At 43.5% G+C, this 15,384-nt stretch overlaps 1 protein-coding gene across 1 annotated transcript in view; it reads left to right on the forward strand.

Moving 5' to 3' along the window:
• KCNH5 (potassium voltage-gated channel subfamily H member 5) overlaps positions 1–12,745 on the forward strand; it is a 151,143-nt gene extending 138,398 nt beyond the window's left edge. The window contains exon 11 of the mRNA XM_052696097.1: positions 2,696–12,745. Coding sequence (XP_052552057.1) covers positions 2,696–3,643 — 948 coding nt within the window. The 3' untranslated portion in view covers positions 3,644–12,745. The remainder of the gene's footprint in view (positions 1–2,695) is intronic.
• The last annotated feature ends 2,639 nt before the right edge of the window (positions 12,746–15,384 follow it).

Consider the following 15,384-nt stretch of genomic DNA (forward strand, 5'->3'; position numbering starts at 1 on the left):
CAAGGTTGTGGAGGGATGATTTTCACATTACCGGTACAAAGAAAGACAGAAGAAAATGGATGCATTTTAAAACATCTGAAAAGATCTTAGATTTACCAACTAATTCCACATTAAATGGATTGAGAGGACTTGCGAAGGTCGCTTTGGAAGTGACAGTGGGTTGGGGTCACCAGCATGGTGAGTTACCTCTCAGTGTGGCGTACAGGGGAGGGAGATGAGGCTGACCATCAGTTCACTTTTGCTTAACCTTTGATAGCTCAGTAACTAATGTAATCCCCATTCCTCTCCTTCCTAAAATAATTAAATGAAAGAAAAATGGGAACTCGGTCTCATGAAACAGGATTGGTGTTGTATGGGGTGGTCTTTCCCAATCCCATCCATAAAGGAAGTGAAGTCTTACACTTCATCACGTTTACTGAATTTAGCACTTGCCAGGAGACCCGAGTGTGGTTCTTTACTCCTCGAGATGTGCTCTGCTCACAGTTAATTCGGTTTCTTTTGATTAATTCCTTTGGAGTTTGTGCCTGTTCCTAGGATATATGTTTCAACAGGCCTAAGCGTAACCTTTCTGAAAAGGGTCAGGCACAACTGAAATAGCTCATCCAATTTAAGGTTTGAAAATAAGCCTCACTCAAATCACTGAGGAATGTCAGCAGAAGGTGTTTTTCTGTGCTTATTTACAGATAAAAAGATCTAGCAATAGTTCTTAGACATTAATGGAATTAAGTTGCTGTGTAAACACATTTAATCTGGATGTGACTTCAGCTGAACCACTGTGGAAGTGGATTAAATCCAACCATGTGAAAATATTCTTAATAAGGTTAACTCTGTTACTGCTAAATAACCATTACTATTAGAATTCACATCCTAGGGTTTTTTTTATTCCCAAGTTCTTTGCCTGCATATCTTTATTTTCTTTTATTTGTTCTGACAATATTGAGTAGTCCCAACTAAGACGGAATCACTGCCACCCATCCCCACATCATGGCCATGTTGAGCTTCCCTGTGCTGAGGCACTGCAGCACTGCTGCTGACCCCTTGCTGCTGGGCTAAGCTCATCCAAGTGATATGTGGCTCGGTGCTTCAGAGTCAAGCCTCTGGCATAGAAAAAAACAGTAACTTCCTGGCTTTTGAAGGAGCCTACTTCAGAAATGAGAAGTACAGACTGTGTCAAATTAGCAAAGTTTTGGCTTTTCTCCCACAGAAGGCAGCAGCAGCAGTCACGGGTAATTATATTCTGTACAAGGAGATAACCTCTGGCTAGAGAAGTTTTCAACAGAGAAGAGAAAAGCAAGAAAGGAAAAAAAAAAAAAAATAATACAAAGGCAGGTTGCAGGGGAAGAAAAGTTTTCAGTGAAGTGCAAGTGTTAGGAGAGGAAATTTTAAAAAAATGATGCTGTTGTTTCTGCTGTTCTATTGGTGGCTCTGGTCTTTGTAAACAAGTGGCAGAGTGGAAGTTATAGATGATATCTTGATGCTTTCCCAGCCCCATACTAACTGGTGTGTGGGGCATGGGAGCACTGCCAGCCCTGCAGGATCCTCATCCTCCTGCAGGCACCGCCTGCTGAGGCCAATGAGCAGGGCATAGAGGATGTTTCCCCTCTTCTGATGTTTCCAAGGCACGTGGCATGGCACAGCATGGTGCAGAGCAGCAGTCAGAAAATGTGGCTTCACTTACGAGTAACAAGCATAGAATCAACTTGAAGGATTGAGGTGGCAGTTCTTTGGGTCCTTCCACGTGCTCACATTCCTTTTGCTACAGAGCGTTGCTGCAGGGTGAAACAACTGCAGCACTAAATGCCTTCCTCCTCCGCCCCATACAGCATCAGTGAATATTGCTGGGTGTTAGAAACATACAGCCCTGTTACAGTGCTCCTGGGACACCCACACATATTAGATACATAAACTGTTGTGCTGCTGTGTGAAGCCATGTGACACGGCACATGGGGAACCTAATTGCACCCGCTGGCCACTGCCACATCAGTAGCTAAGAAATAGTGCACATTTGGATGTTTCAGTCTCTGAAAGGGTGTACTCGTTGAGTTATGCTTATGGCTGTGTAGTCTCTGCTGAATTACCATTTCCTTTTGATCTGCACTAAAGAGAGCAACAGAACAGGTATAAGTGTGAGTGTAATGGATAGGTGCAGATCTCTGCATTCAGGTTCTTGTTTGCTTTCTTTCTTCCCTTTTTTCAGTTTTCCTCCTGACATCAGGATATTTTTAGTTCTTCAGGGCTATATCTTTTGCGTCAACAATACAGGAGAAACTTAATTTTAATCTATATCTTAAAGATGGTGTGTGCACGTGTGCATTTCTGTGCAGTAGCATGTATCTGTAGTTACTATGTTTTGATCATAGAATCATGGAATAACAGAATGGCAAGGGTTGAAAAGGACCACAACAATCATCTACTTTCATGTGCAAGGTTGCCAGCCACCGGATCAGGCTGCCACATCCAGCCTGGCCTTGAATGCCTCCACGGATGGGGCATCCACAACCTCCTTGGGCAACCTGTTCCAGTGTGTTCACCACCCTTGATCAACACCATTGTAATTCACTATAGGAAACTGAGATACAAAGGAAGGAGAAATATCTTTACCCGGATAGGACTGTGCTGTTTCCCCATCTGCCACTTACCTTGTGCTGCATTGTTGTGTTTGGTGTCCTGACTGTTTTGGGTTTGTTCCCCGTAGATCATCTTCAGGAAGATCAGCGACGTCAAGAAGGAAGAAGAGGAGCGCATGCGCCAGAAGAATGAGGTGACACTGAGCATTCCTGTAGACCACCCTGTGCGGAAGCTCTTTCAGAAGTTCAAACAGCAAAAGGAGATGCGGAATCAAGGCTCAACCCACATCGACCCAGAAAGGAACCAGCTTCAGGTGGAAAGTCGGAGCGTGCAGAATGGGGCCTCCATCACAGGCACCAGTGTGGTCACCGTGTCTCAGATCACCCCCATCCAGACGTCCCTGGCTTATGTGAAAACCAGTGAGGCAGTGAAGCAGAACAACAGGGATGCAATGGAGCTCAAGCCCAACGGGAATGGAGATCAAAAGTGTCTCAAAGTGAACAGCCCCATGCGGATGAAAAATGGAAATGGGAAAGGGTGGCTTCGACTGAAGAACACGATGGGGACCCACGAGGAGAAGAAGGAAGACTGGAACAATGTCACAAAGGCTGAGTCGATGGGGTTGCTCTCTGAGGACCCCAAGTGCAATGATTCAGAGAACGGTGTAAATAAAAACCCACTGAGGAAAACAGACTCTTGTGACAGTGGAATAACAAAAAGTGACCTTCGCTTGGATAAAGCCGGTGAGACTCGCAGCCCCCTGGAGCACAGCCCCATTCAGGCTGATGCTAGGCATCCTTTCTACCCTATTCCTGAGCAGGCCTTACAAACCACGCTGCAGGAAGTCAAGCACGAACTCAAAGAAGATATCCAGCTGCTAAGCAGCAGGATGGCTGCCCTTGAGAAGCAGGTGGCAGAAATTTTAAAAATATTGTCTGAAAAGAACGTACCCCAGGTCTCTTCCCCCACATCCCATTTATCACCCCAGCGCCCCCCCCAGATACCTTGCCAGGATATTTTTAGTGTTTCAAGGCCTGCATCACCTGAATCAGAAAAAGATGAAATCCACTTTTAGCATATACCTATGTGTATATATGTATACAGTATATATGCAGAGGTGTATATATACCTTTATACATATATAGGTGTGTGTATAAGGTAAATATATATACATATATATTTTCACTTGCATCCAATATGACTTGAACACACCAAGGATTTTGATATGTAAATATTGCATGTCCAGCTGGATTCTGGCCTGCCAAAGAAAACAATTATTAACATAGATATTGCTTGTATAATATGCAGTTGACTGCATGCACACTTTACATTTATTTATAATCTCTATTATGTAATAAAAGAACGACTTTTGTTTAACAAAGGCAATGTACTATTTAAAGAATCAGGGTCTAACCTGCCAATATTGCCATGACAGTTTTGATCTCAGGCTGGGTGAATTGAGCTTTTACTTCCTCACTGTCTTTTCTGCCAAGTTAGGCAGTAAGTTAATGTGACATGGAAGACATGTTCAGGCTTCAAGTAGCACCATTTCCTGGTATCATTCCACTACAATATACTCTGTATTTGGTAAGCAGTCCCCCTACTCCTCCTGAAGGGTGGGCTCAGCTCAGTTGCCAGGGAAGGGCACCATGTTCGGTGCTGAAGTAGATCACTGGAGTTTATTCATGTGGATGTTGTGCATGCACAGCCTTCTCTTTCAAGTATCCTCCTGCTCTTTTAACATCGTAAGTAAGACATAGTAATGGTGATATATGTAATGAAATGCAACAAGCCGAAGCTCTCTCAGCTGCACACCCTGTCTATTTGGGGGTAACATCTTTCTGAAAAGCCTTCTTTTATTGATGCAGTTTTTACTGAACACTTAGAGTGACATTATGTAGATTCTCTTTGCAGCACTTGGCGATGGTGTCCGCTTCTGTCAGTATCTTCATTAGGATGTCCTGTTTTTCTGAGGTTGTTCTCCCTCTGTCCCCTTTGTTGCCTCTGGCAAAACGACTTTGAATGAGGCCTGAGCAAGGGAGAAAGCAGTCGTGCTTCAGCTGCTCAGGAGCCTCAGGAGCAGATTTCGGAAGTTATAAGGCTGCAGTGAATCCCCTTACACTCTCTTTTCTGACGCTGTTTATCCATCTGATGCTACCTTTGAGAAAGAGAGAAAATCAACAGCCAGTTGGTGATGGTGAAATTCCCTTTGCCTCAGGCACTCAGGTGATGTTGTGGTAGGAGACTGGTGGGTGTGATGTGGGGAAGAAGTCTTTCTTGCCTTGGACTCGATGAAGGTTTCGGTGAATGGGATGTTCACATTTGAGCACAAGCTCTCTGCGCCCACCCCACCAGTTGTTAGGCACATTAAAGCCAGTAGGTCTGTCTTAGGTGCTTTGACCTTCCTCTTGGCTGGCTCCAGTCAGCGTCTCCCATTCTTGATCTGTGCTCAGCCTCCATCTCTGCCACGTAGGCTGATGCAGAAGGGTCATGATGGCTTTGCAGGGCATGCTTTTGCATTTGACCCTGTTTATTTCTGCTACTGGGAGCTGAACTCTTGGACTCTGAGTCTACACTTGGATAAGGTGGGGTTTTTTTGTCTCTTTGCACTGTCTGAGAATTTAAGCAGAGAAGTACTGGCAGCAGAAGAGGCCATCACAGCAGATCTACTGGTGGCATAGCAGAGCGCAGTGACTCTTTCAGAGAAGGACATCTCTACCACACTTCAATGGCCTCTTGCAGTAAAGTCCCCTGTTTTCAGAAGTGCCTCAGGTAAAATGTGTACCAGCCACAAGGCATCACTATCAATCAGGTAAATAAAAGGCATGTTTATAATCAGTGGGCATCTTTACCAGATATTTTACTTCACATTAGGAAACTAAGTTGAACTAGATGACTTCTTGAGAAACTAAAAAAATCCAAAGCCAACAAACAACAAACCAACAACATCTGTAGTAGTGCCAATTAGGAACTTGCATCTTTGGGTGATCATATCTCCTACAGTGAAATCCAAACCCATAAACTACAAAAAGATTCTAAAAAAGCCAAAGAAGCCATTGCTTCTATTGTGTCAGCTCATGGAAAGAGGACAGTGATCTTTCTCTTTTGTTATTCCTTTCTGGCCATTTCTGCCTTTCAGTTTCTATCTTCTGGGAATTATAGGAAGAAGGAAAAACAAACAAAAGTAAAATCTGAAAGGGACAGTAAAACACTGTAAGGGACAGGTCTTCTCAAAGGCTGGTTTAGCCTGCTTGCTCATCATGCTTTCTGCAGCTGCAGGTGCCAATGTCAAAAGAGGCAGCTGTATTTTGCGGCCGCTCTTCAGACACAAGTACAAATCTGCAGCCGCACTTTGGTCAGCAGGGACAATCTGCACCCCCAGAACAGAACTTTCTGAGTCCTGCTGTAAACCTTCCCCTGGTACTCTGATAGAGTTGTGCGATTGCAGCCTTCAGGAGTTAAAACGGTTGCTGCAAGCTGCTGGAGCAGGCATGGACCTTGGGGGGTACAACTTAAGTGCCGAGGTTTGAAGAGGTGGCTGTTGTTGCCTGGCTGGAGCTGTGGCTCAGCCAGACACACAGCAGTTTACCTCCCTCTGCCCAGAACTACCCAGTCAATAGCTGAGCCACGAGGCTGCCTGGGCTGGGGTTGGGTCAAGTTCCTCGCATGCATAAGTATGCCCTGAAAGAGCCGGCTGGGTGGTAGGGATGACTCTGTTAGAAAGCGTTAGCCTTAATGGCATTCCTCTGCCTTTGTGAAGGACTTTTTCTGTTTCTCTGTAACTGATATTAACTCTAGCTAGAACTGCATGGCATGCAAAGGGATCTCTGTTTCAGTTTATCTTGCAAGTCAGATGTAACTTTGTGCCACCTTACAGTGAGAGATCATGTAATGGGATTAATCTAACCTTGAAAATTATTTCAGCCCGGAATGTCTATTGCAGTTCAAGTGCAACTCTACTGGTGGAAGCACAAAAATAATGTAAAATAGCAAGTTCCTGAAACAAATGCATTTCCAGGGTCACTTTGCTCTGACTCTGATATTCTGGTGTTGTCTATTGCAAGTTCGGTGGAACTGGCTGGTGCCTTGCTCAGTCAGTAGTGTAATGGGTGTTTTGCAAACAACAGAAACTCTGCATATGGGCTCTGTGTGCTGGGGTTGCAGCTGGAGCTACAACTCCAGTTGCTGCTATGCTGAAAATACAGTTCTGAAGCATTTTGGAGCATAACGTGTTGTTTCGTGGAGTTGTTACCAGGGCACTTGTTCAGCTTTCCCACCTGCTAACAGCAGTGCATGGTGTGATCCAGCACACTGTCAGCTGGAGCGTCCCTTTCCTGTTCAAGAAGCATGAGTCCATGTTGCATTCAGGCTTCACTCAAAGCAACCGCTGTATTCATGCAATAAGGGACCACATGTGTCCCTTCCACTTATGCCAGCAGCCACGTGCTGCATGCAGGGAGCTCTTAGCTGCATGCTTTCCTTTCCTGTAAGAGCTGCATACATGTACAGATGTTCCTGCCACGTCTGGTAGTGGTGTTCATAGCACGTACAGTGTGCTCCGTGTGTTCCAAGCATTTTACCCACACACAAGTGGATTTTATCTTTCTGGATAAGGTATGAATAGAAATAAAACGTGTAAACATTTTCCAAGGCGTATGAACTAGAATACTTCAAATAGCATTTTTGTGTGTAATACTACCTATATGAGATAGAACAGCACTTCTGGCTAATAGCTGAAAAAAATAACTATTGTAGTGGAGATAGAGAAGGGAAGTATCCCTCAGTTCTTCTGATTTTGTATTTGTACGTCCCCTTTTCCGTGTTTTTGTCTTTGCCAGGGGACTGGGGTTAGAGCAGAGCTGGCTCTGGCAGTGACAAGCTTTGCCGATTTTTTCTTTTCCCTGTTCTGCAGAAGTAGCACAACTGTAGGGATTTGAAGCTGCTGGCACTGATGTTTGGGTTCATTGCCAGATCCAAACTGAGTCTTCATTCACCACTGTGAGGAAAGCAATCCTGTTACAGAGGCGTGAGCTGAAGTTTGAATCTGATGAACGTATGGGACCGTACAGTGTGTTTTGGATTCCAGGACAATTGTAGAGAACTGCTGGCTGCAGAATTAATGTTGCACTATTTGCAAGCAATGAGCAGTCACTCTAGAGGTAACTGAGACTGTCGTGCAGACTTCATCGTTTGCATGGGTCACAGAAGAGATGTGTTCATAAAAGAGGCTTTTTTGGGAAAAAGACATCCTGAGCTGGAAGGAGAAAATCCACAAAAGCCTAAGGTGTAATGTGCAATTTGGGAGCAAGGAGGAGGAAGTAGGATGCATTACAGTGACTTGACGCTTTCTTACTTGGGTTTGGAGCATTTGAAAAACCCAAAGCTATCTTTTTGGATGTCACAATTGGACAGATGACTATTTGTTAAATATTTTTCCTCAGTGAAGTGCCATCAAAGCAATAGCCAATTTTTAAAAAGCTTTCAAATAGTTTCCTAAGGAAGACAGTTTTTACAGATTTTGTTACAGTTGTTTTTAGCAGGCTGTATCTAAAGGCTTTATTTGATCCTTTTTTTTGTAGCATAAGCCTGTGTTAACACATGTCTTTAGGTCCATAGATCTGTTGTGCTTTATAATCTTGCTGCCAACATAGTTGATAGGGAGCGTTTAAGAAGTGGGGTTCCTTTGGAGAAAAGCATCTCATCATGTACCCTGTGCTCTGTGACTCCAATCCTGAGCTGTGAGAGTTAAACAGCAGTAGTTTACATTTGTTTTGGCACTTGTGCGTCTGCACTGATTCCCTTTAGGGAATTTAAGGAAGGAAATAGAAGAGTTGATGCAGTCCTTTACCTGGATGGCCCCACTCTTTACCTGTGTGTGTGCCACCAGAGCACCTTCCTATGGTGCCCACAGAAAAGGAAGGTTTGATCAGACTGCTCTTTGACATCTGAGAATAGGTTTTGTCATTTCCCCTTACTTTTTTTTCATACAAGCAACTAACATGATCTCTGATTTTTTTTAAATTGTTTTTAATGTGTTGACATTAATTTAATGTGTTGTTTACAAAATACATTCTTAAAGCAAATTGCTGAATGGAGATAAAATAGATAAGAAGAAAGAACTGTCTTGCTTTTTCTGGCAGACAAGCAAGAGATGTTCATACTGACATAAAGAATATTGTGCAAAGATCAACGTTGTGATACCCAACAAATGACAAAAGGAATAAAATCATCCTTTCTAAGGGTGCATTTAATAGTACAGAAAATTGACCTTGAGCTGTGCGATGGGACAGATGTCTTATATTGATTTTGAATATTCAGATGATACAACCATTCAAAAAGGGCTTGTCCAGCCCATATGTTATGTTGATGTGCCTCCTGTTCCAAAGCAGGTGGATTCAGGCACCTGGGGCAGTATATTTCCTCATCGTTTTCTGTTCAGAGATGTAAGGTTCCTTGGCCCACAGTCTGAGGCTGCTGGTGTGCACCCACACTGTCACTGGCTGTCTGCCACAAATATGTCAATTAGTCTTAATTAAAAGCTCTATAAAAAGGACTTTGTATTAGCTTGGGATCAGCCACCCCAGTGACATGCCTGTAAGTTATCTGGTTCAGCGCAGATTCAATTCACAGTCATCAATGGCAAAGTTTGTTTCTGCCTGCCTGCCAAGGATGTATGGACACATCATAGGTGTATATACCTGCCCATTTGCAGTAGAGACAGATCTGGCCCTTTTGAGTCAGGTGTTTCAGACAGTTGGAATAAATTGTTCTCCAGAGGTGTCAGTCTCTAACCACTTACAGTAGAGTAACGAGTTCAGATTAGACACTTGATTTGTAGGCTGCTGAAGGGTAGGTTAAGGGAATCCAGCCTAAAACTCAAGCTCCCAGCCTGATCCCATTTGTATGAAAAGGTGCCCTAAAAGAAACCACTTACCATCTTTCCATCACAGAGGCACTTTCATACAGGTAAAATTGAAATGTCTCAGCATGCAACCAGAAACAAACTGTACAGCTCCTAAGCTGCTGAGACAGCTGCCTAAGAACACTCAGGTGCTTGGTTCTTGGCCAATGGTGATTAGATTTTTAACTTTTCATTCTAATACCTTTATATGGTACTCCAGGAACCCTCATTTTCCCGGGTATATGGCTATTGTGATGCTCTCATGCAACAGCAAGGTGTGGATGGCAATCACCCATCACTTTTTTGGACCCATCACTTTTTTGGACAGTGCCATCTATTTGGGATCTTTGCCTGCTGTAGAGCAGTAAGAATGCCAGGAGTCTCATAGCTGGGCTGTGTTGTGCTGTGGAAAGAGGCCCAGTCTTGGAAAAGTCCAACAGAGGGAAAAATATGTGCTGGAGAGCTTCCAAAGTAGAGGGTGACTGAGCATCAGGTATTGCCCAGACTGAGCAGAGCCATGGCTCTGTATTGTGCAACATGGGGTGAGAGGAGGGAGAGAAGGATGTAAAGAATGAGGGTCCACAAATGGTCACATGTTGCTGAAGTTGTTTTTTATTAGTCTCTGTGTGGTAGCTGTTGGTGCTTTGTAATTTATTTATCTGGAAGCTGGCAGGCTCCTGTTTAGTCCTAAAGTTCTATGGGCTGTGTGTCATCACAGCGAATGGGCTCTGCCTTTGAAGCTGACTCTACTTTGAACAGGAGCAAAGAATTTCCCAGCAGTCCTGCCTGTGTTTTTGTATCATTGGTGTTTCTGGTGGTTTTAGTAGCGCAAATGGGAAGTGAAATATGAGAGTTCTTGGTTACGTCTCATTATCTTCCAGTTTTCAATATAAACTTATTGAGGAATGTGTTGTCAATTTTCAAGGTAAGAAGTGCTTCTAAAAGCTGATACTTATCAAGCAGACACCAGAGAAATTTGGCATGTTCTGAAACTACACCATTTAAATGAATTAAACCCTTCACTGGGTATCAGCTAACATCCACACTCAGTGCCAAATGCTGAGAAAAATGTCTTGGTGACCATGCAGTTTCTGGAAGCAGTGGACTAAGACAGATACTTCTGCAACATCAACTCCCTCTTCCAGCCTCTTCTCCAGCCCATTGAAAGGTGATTGTAGTGTCTAGAAATGCCATTAAAAAAAAAAATTCAGTAGTATTTGAGCTGATTTTCAGTGTTGCACTGGCAGAGATCCGTGGGCTATTCTTACTCCTCTGAATTCAGCCTTCTGCTCTCATTGTTGGCATGTTGACACCATTGCTCAAACAGACTGGGCCTGTCCATAGGCTCCATAGGGTCTGGGAACATCTATGAGGCCCACGCACATCCCTAGAGCCTGCTCCAGCCCCATTCCTAAGCTCATCCCCTGTTCTCTTGGTGTGATATTACAGGTTCATCCCAAGTTTTCTCATGGCCCTTTTAGGTTTAAATGGAAAACTGCTTTTCTAAACACTGACTGTGTCTCCATGCTGTCTTGCAAAGTTATTCAAAAAATCCTTTCCAAACCACAGCTTAGCATCGAGTTTCCAAATAAATCAAGCACACCAAGGCAAGCCTTCTTCCATTCTCAGTACATTATTTTATTAAACCAACCTTATTTTTTGTTTTATATTGGGCACTTATTTGCAGTCTTGAATATTGTAGTGTCCCATAGGGATGGCAAGGACTGTAGTGTTAATATTTTTTAATGAGCCCTTCTAATGAGAAGGGGAACTCAAATGAGACACCAGCTTCATGCTCAGTCCAATATCTGCCACTTGTGACTCTTTTCTCTGTTTTCCTCCTGCAGTTACACCTTAGTTGAAGTTCAGCACTGGCAGCACTTTGAACTGATGCCATGCAGTGCTATTAAAGGTCCTCTTCATTTCCTCCAGCTGATCCTAGGGCTCTGCTCATCATTTCCTTGTGAGTTATGCAGGGATGCTCAGGTGCTTTCCTGCCCTGGACTTGTCTTCAGAAGAATTACCTGATTTGTTTCACCTCTTTTCTCTGTTGTTATTTGATTTTCCTAGAACAAAAGCATTTTTTTTGTGTGTGTTAGTAGATCAGGAGAAGATGTTGCAAGCCAGCAAGGAGCAGCAATGCCATACGCTTCACTTTCAGGATGATGGACCACTTGAGGTTGCTCTCAGGACCTTTAGTCTGAGGTCACAGTTCAGACTGTAAATTAAGCATCTTGCCCAAGCTCTCATGGAAAAAGGAGTTTTCTTCTAAAGAAAAAAAAAAAAAAAAAATTGTGTTCTGCTTCTAATTATTCCTCTGGTGTCCCTGCAGGATTAATTACTGCTGCCTTCACTTACATCATCAAAAGCTGTTTGGCCACAGCTTCATTTTTTTCATTTCTTTATAGATATAATTAAGAGTTCTGGTACTATTGACAAGCTCAGTCAGATGATACTTAAAAGTTACAGAGCTGAAATGTCACTTACACATGTTGCTTAAACCTGTCTTCTGAATGCTAAAACCACCACTGAACTTTTGGAGCTCATGCCTTTGAGATCACCCATACATCAGTGTGAAAGTTTTTCTTCTGAAATAAAGAGCAAAAGTGTATTTTTATTCTTTGTGGTGCTCCCACAATGTGGCTGATAGGAAAGGACCATGGGTGCAAGGATGCAATGGCACCTTCCAGCTCTTGCTACCACCTCTTGGTGCTCTGTGAGTTACCAGCTACATTTTTTACTTAGGGAAGGGCTGAGTGCCACCAGCTGCATAATTCTATCAAGTGGTAAATTCAATTTATTGAGTGGGAGAGGCAGCAGCTAGCAATAAGGCAGGATTTGGGTTTTTAAAATCTGCCTTGTGGGAATTGGGCAAGCAACCAAAAAGACAATAAAGGATTTATCTGGCAACGAATGCCAGAGGAATGCTAAATATGCGAGCAGTAGAATTTATTAATACCAATGAAAAAGCTCATTAGCACTAAAGTGCAAAGCAGCTCTGTAAATGTACCTTTCAGCTGTCCCAATAAAATCCCTCTACTCAGACAAGGGGACGAGGGGAACTCAGGCCTGTGAAGTGCAGAACTGGCTGATCAGCTTTCCCACCAAATTGGCACACAAAATACATCTCTCCCAGCACAACAGTTAGCACTGTTATACCAGCACAGACAGATTTCACTGCTAACCTCTATCTGTTTCCCTTGTTGCTAGTTTGACAGTCTCAAAGCTGTTCCTACAGCTCATGCTGTGGTGTTTCTCATTTTTCTCTTTGGATAGGTGTGTTCCCTTTGTTGCTTGTTGCTGGATGTTGATCGTTTGCTTTTCAAGAGATCTGTAGTCCTGTAAGGGAAATGAGAGCAAACAGAAAACCTGTAGCTTGTGAATGTGCAGGGAGAGGTGGAGAGGTCACCAAATTTTTAAGGACAGTGTCCCAGTAGTAAAAATAATGCTTGTGCTTGTCCAAAGCTCTGAGGTCTGCCTGCACATTTTTGTGCAGTAGTATTGTTGGGAGGCATTGGGAGGCAAATGGGTGGCAACCCATTGCATGTGCATTTAGCCATGTTATGCTTCATAAACTTTACATACCTATTTGCTGGTGTTAAGCATGACAGAAGCCCACAACTGGTTGGGGCTTTACGAGCAACTGCAGCTGAGGAGATTGCGCTCATGCTTTGAAAACTGCATGATCTGAAGCAACGTATTTGATGCCCCCCACTTCCCTTCCCTTCCCTTCCCTTCCCTTCCCTTCCCTTCCCTTCCCTTCCGTTTTTCCCTCGCTCCTTCCTTCCTGGACTCCTTCCTTTTTTTTTTTTTTTCTGTTGTCTAGGTTAGTAGGCTACCTATTAGCTTGTAGAAACAGGCAGATTTAATGTTATGCTGCCCTAGCAGATCTAATGAGATAATTATCTGCTTTCCTATTTGTGTTTGGAAGAAATAATATGCTAATAGGAGCTGTATTTAGGGCTGATTTGTTAATGTCCTGCTTAAACACCAGCCAGTAGCTCAGTGGTACAGTAAGGGGATCTAAGCAGATCTTCTAAACACTGTTCTTCATTTGGAAGGTAAATACCTTCAGACTTGAAGCATCCTGTGTAAGAATTCTTATTAAGTGGAATTATTATTCCACTAGTTTCTCTAACTCTTACCCAGGTCTGAGGCACCAGGATGGATTTCTGGTGTGGATTCATCTTTCTGAAAGCCAAGAACTGGTGATACTGGAATTTTAATTTCCAGCCCTTGTCTAATGCAAGTGTGTCCAAGATTGCATGCCCTACAAAAAACATGCCAAATGTAGTCAAAATGTAGAGGAATGTGTTTGAAGCTTGGGACAGCTAGGTAAATCTCCATAGAAATCAGGACCAATCAGGAGAAAGGGCACTTTATAATTAATATATATTTGAATCTAGATGACTTATTCTCAGTGTCTGAATTGTCAGTAATCTCCATCCAAATTAACTGCTCAAAATTCAGGACTGTCTAGAATATCTTCATACAAGTCAGTTATGTACATCAGCTGTGCAAACTCTCTCTGGGGAGAAGAACAGTTAAAAATAAAGTTAGTATTGCTGCCATGGAGAGGAATGGTGACAGGCAGGGGGTTGTGCACTGGGTGTTGCTGGCCCAGACATGGCCCAAAGTGTTCCATGTTTGATTCCTTTGGGTTTCTTCACATCCAGACGCATAGGAGATAGGAGCATAGCATTGTGCAGTGGCAGAGCAGCTTGCACAGAGCTTCATGAAGTGTAGCTGCCTTCCCAAACCAGGCTTTGAAGGGTGAATTCCCAGCTCCATGGAGTGCCACATCTGCTTCCTCCATCCTTTTGAAATGCTTATGAGTTCCCACTCAACTTTAGACAACTAAGTCATTCTGGGTTCTTTGAGGAATTAAAATCTGGGGAATGTGAACTGGGAGGAAAGGAGGATGAGGGCTGGGGATGGTCTTTTGTCTGTGCCAGGATTGCCTGATGATGGCATCCCCACACAGCACAGCACTGCACGCTCAGGCTATTCACACCATTGGTGGCAGGTGGAGACTTTCCTAAACCAACCACTGTCATCACAGAGCACCTCACTACTATCAGAACTTTCCAGATTTTGTTCCTAGGCTTCCTCCTCCCCCTGAATGACAATGAAAACATGGAAATGGCTTAGTAGGCATGATGACAGTGGGTTGACCATTGAATGAGATGATCTTATGGTCTTTTCCAACCTTAATGATTCTAAGCTGACCTAGGAGCTGCTATACCACTGAGCTGTATGGGGAAAGGCTGAACCTACAACCACCCCAGCTCACTCTTACAAAACCTGCAGTCTGTGCTTAGCACCTACCCCAGCCTTCCTTCCTACCTCCTTCCCTGCTGTAATGCCTCTGTGTGGCCAAGGTGTGGGGTTTTCCCTTTCCTTGGGATTTGTGCATTGCCAGCCCAGCGCTCGTGCTGTGACATCTCACTCAACATCCCTGAGCACCCAGCAGGGCCCATCCTGTGACACTAATCCTTGGTTTGTGAGACTGGTTCCACTGAAATTAGCAAGACTTTCTTCCCAAGGGAGGATTAGTTCAGAGGAGCGTAATGGGCTTTAAAACCTCTTTTTACCCTTAGGTCCTTAGTTTCGCTTTCACATTTCAAGGTGTTCAGTTAGCAGAAAAGGCACCACCTGGATAATCCCATTTGTGACACTGTTATAGAGAAATTGGGCAAAACAACTGGTTTTAAAAGCTCATCTTGGAAAAACTGGCCTACAGAGTAACTGCAGCTTTTGAATGTATGTGATTTACAGACACTGGACTGAAGGGAGGAGAAATATTTTGTGAAAACTTTTTTTTCAAGGGAAAAATGGAGGGAACGGGTTATTGCTCAGTGATGTTTCTTTTGTTACTTACTGCTGTCTGTTTGTACACTTGTCAGTGCAGACGG

The sequence above is a fragment of the Tympanuchus pallidicinctus genome, unplaced genomic scaffold, assembly GCF_026119805.1.
Source record: "Tympanuchus pallidicinctus isolate F22 unplaced genomic scaffold, pur_lepc_1.0 scaffold3, whole genome shotgun sequence".
NCBI lineage: Eukaryota > Metazoa > Chordata > Aves > Galliformes > Phasianidae > Tympanuchus > Tympanuchus pallidicinctus.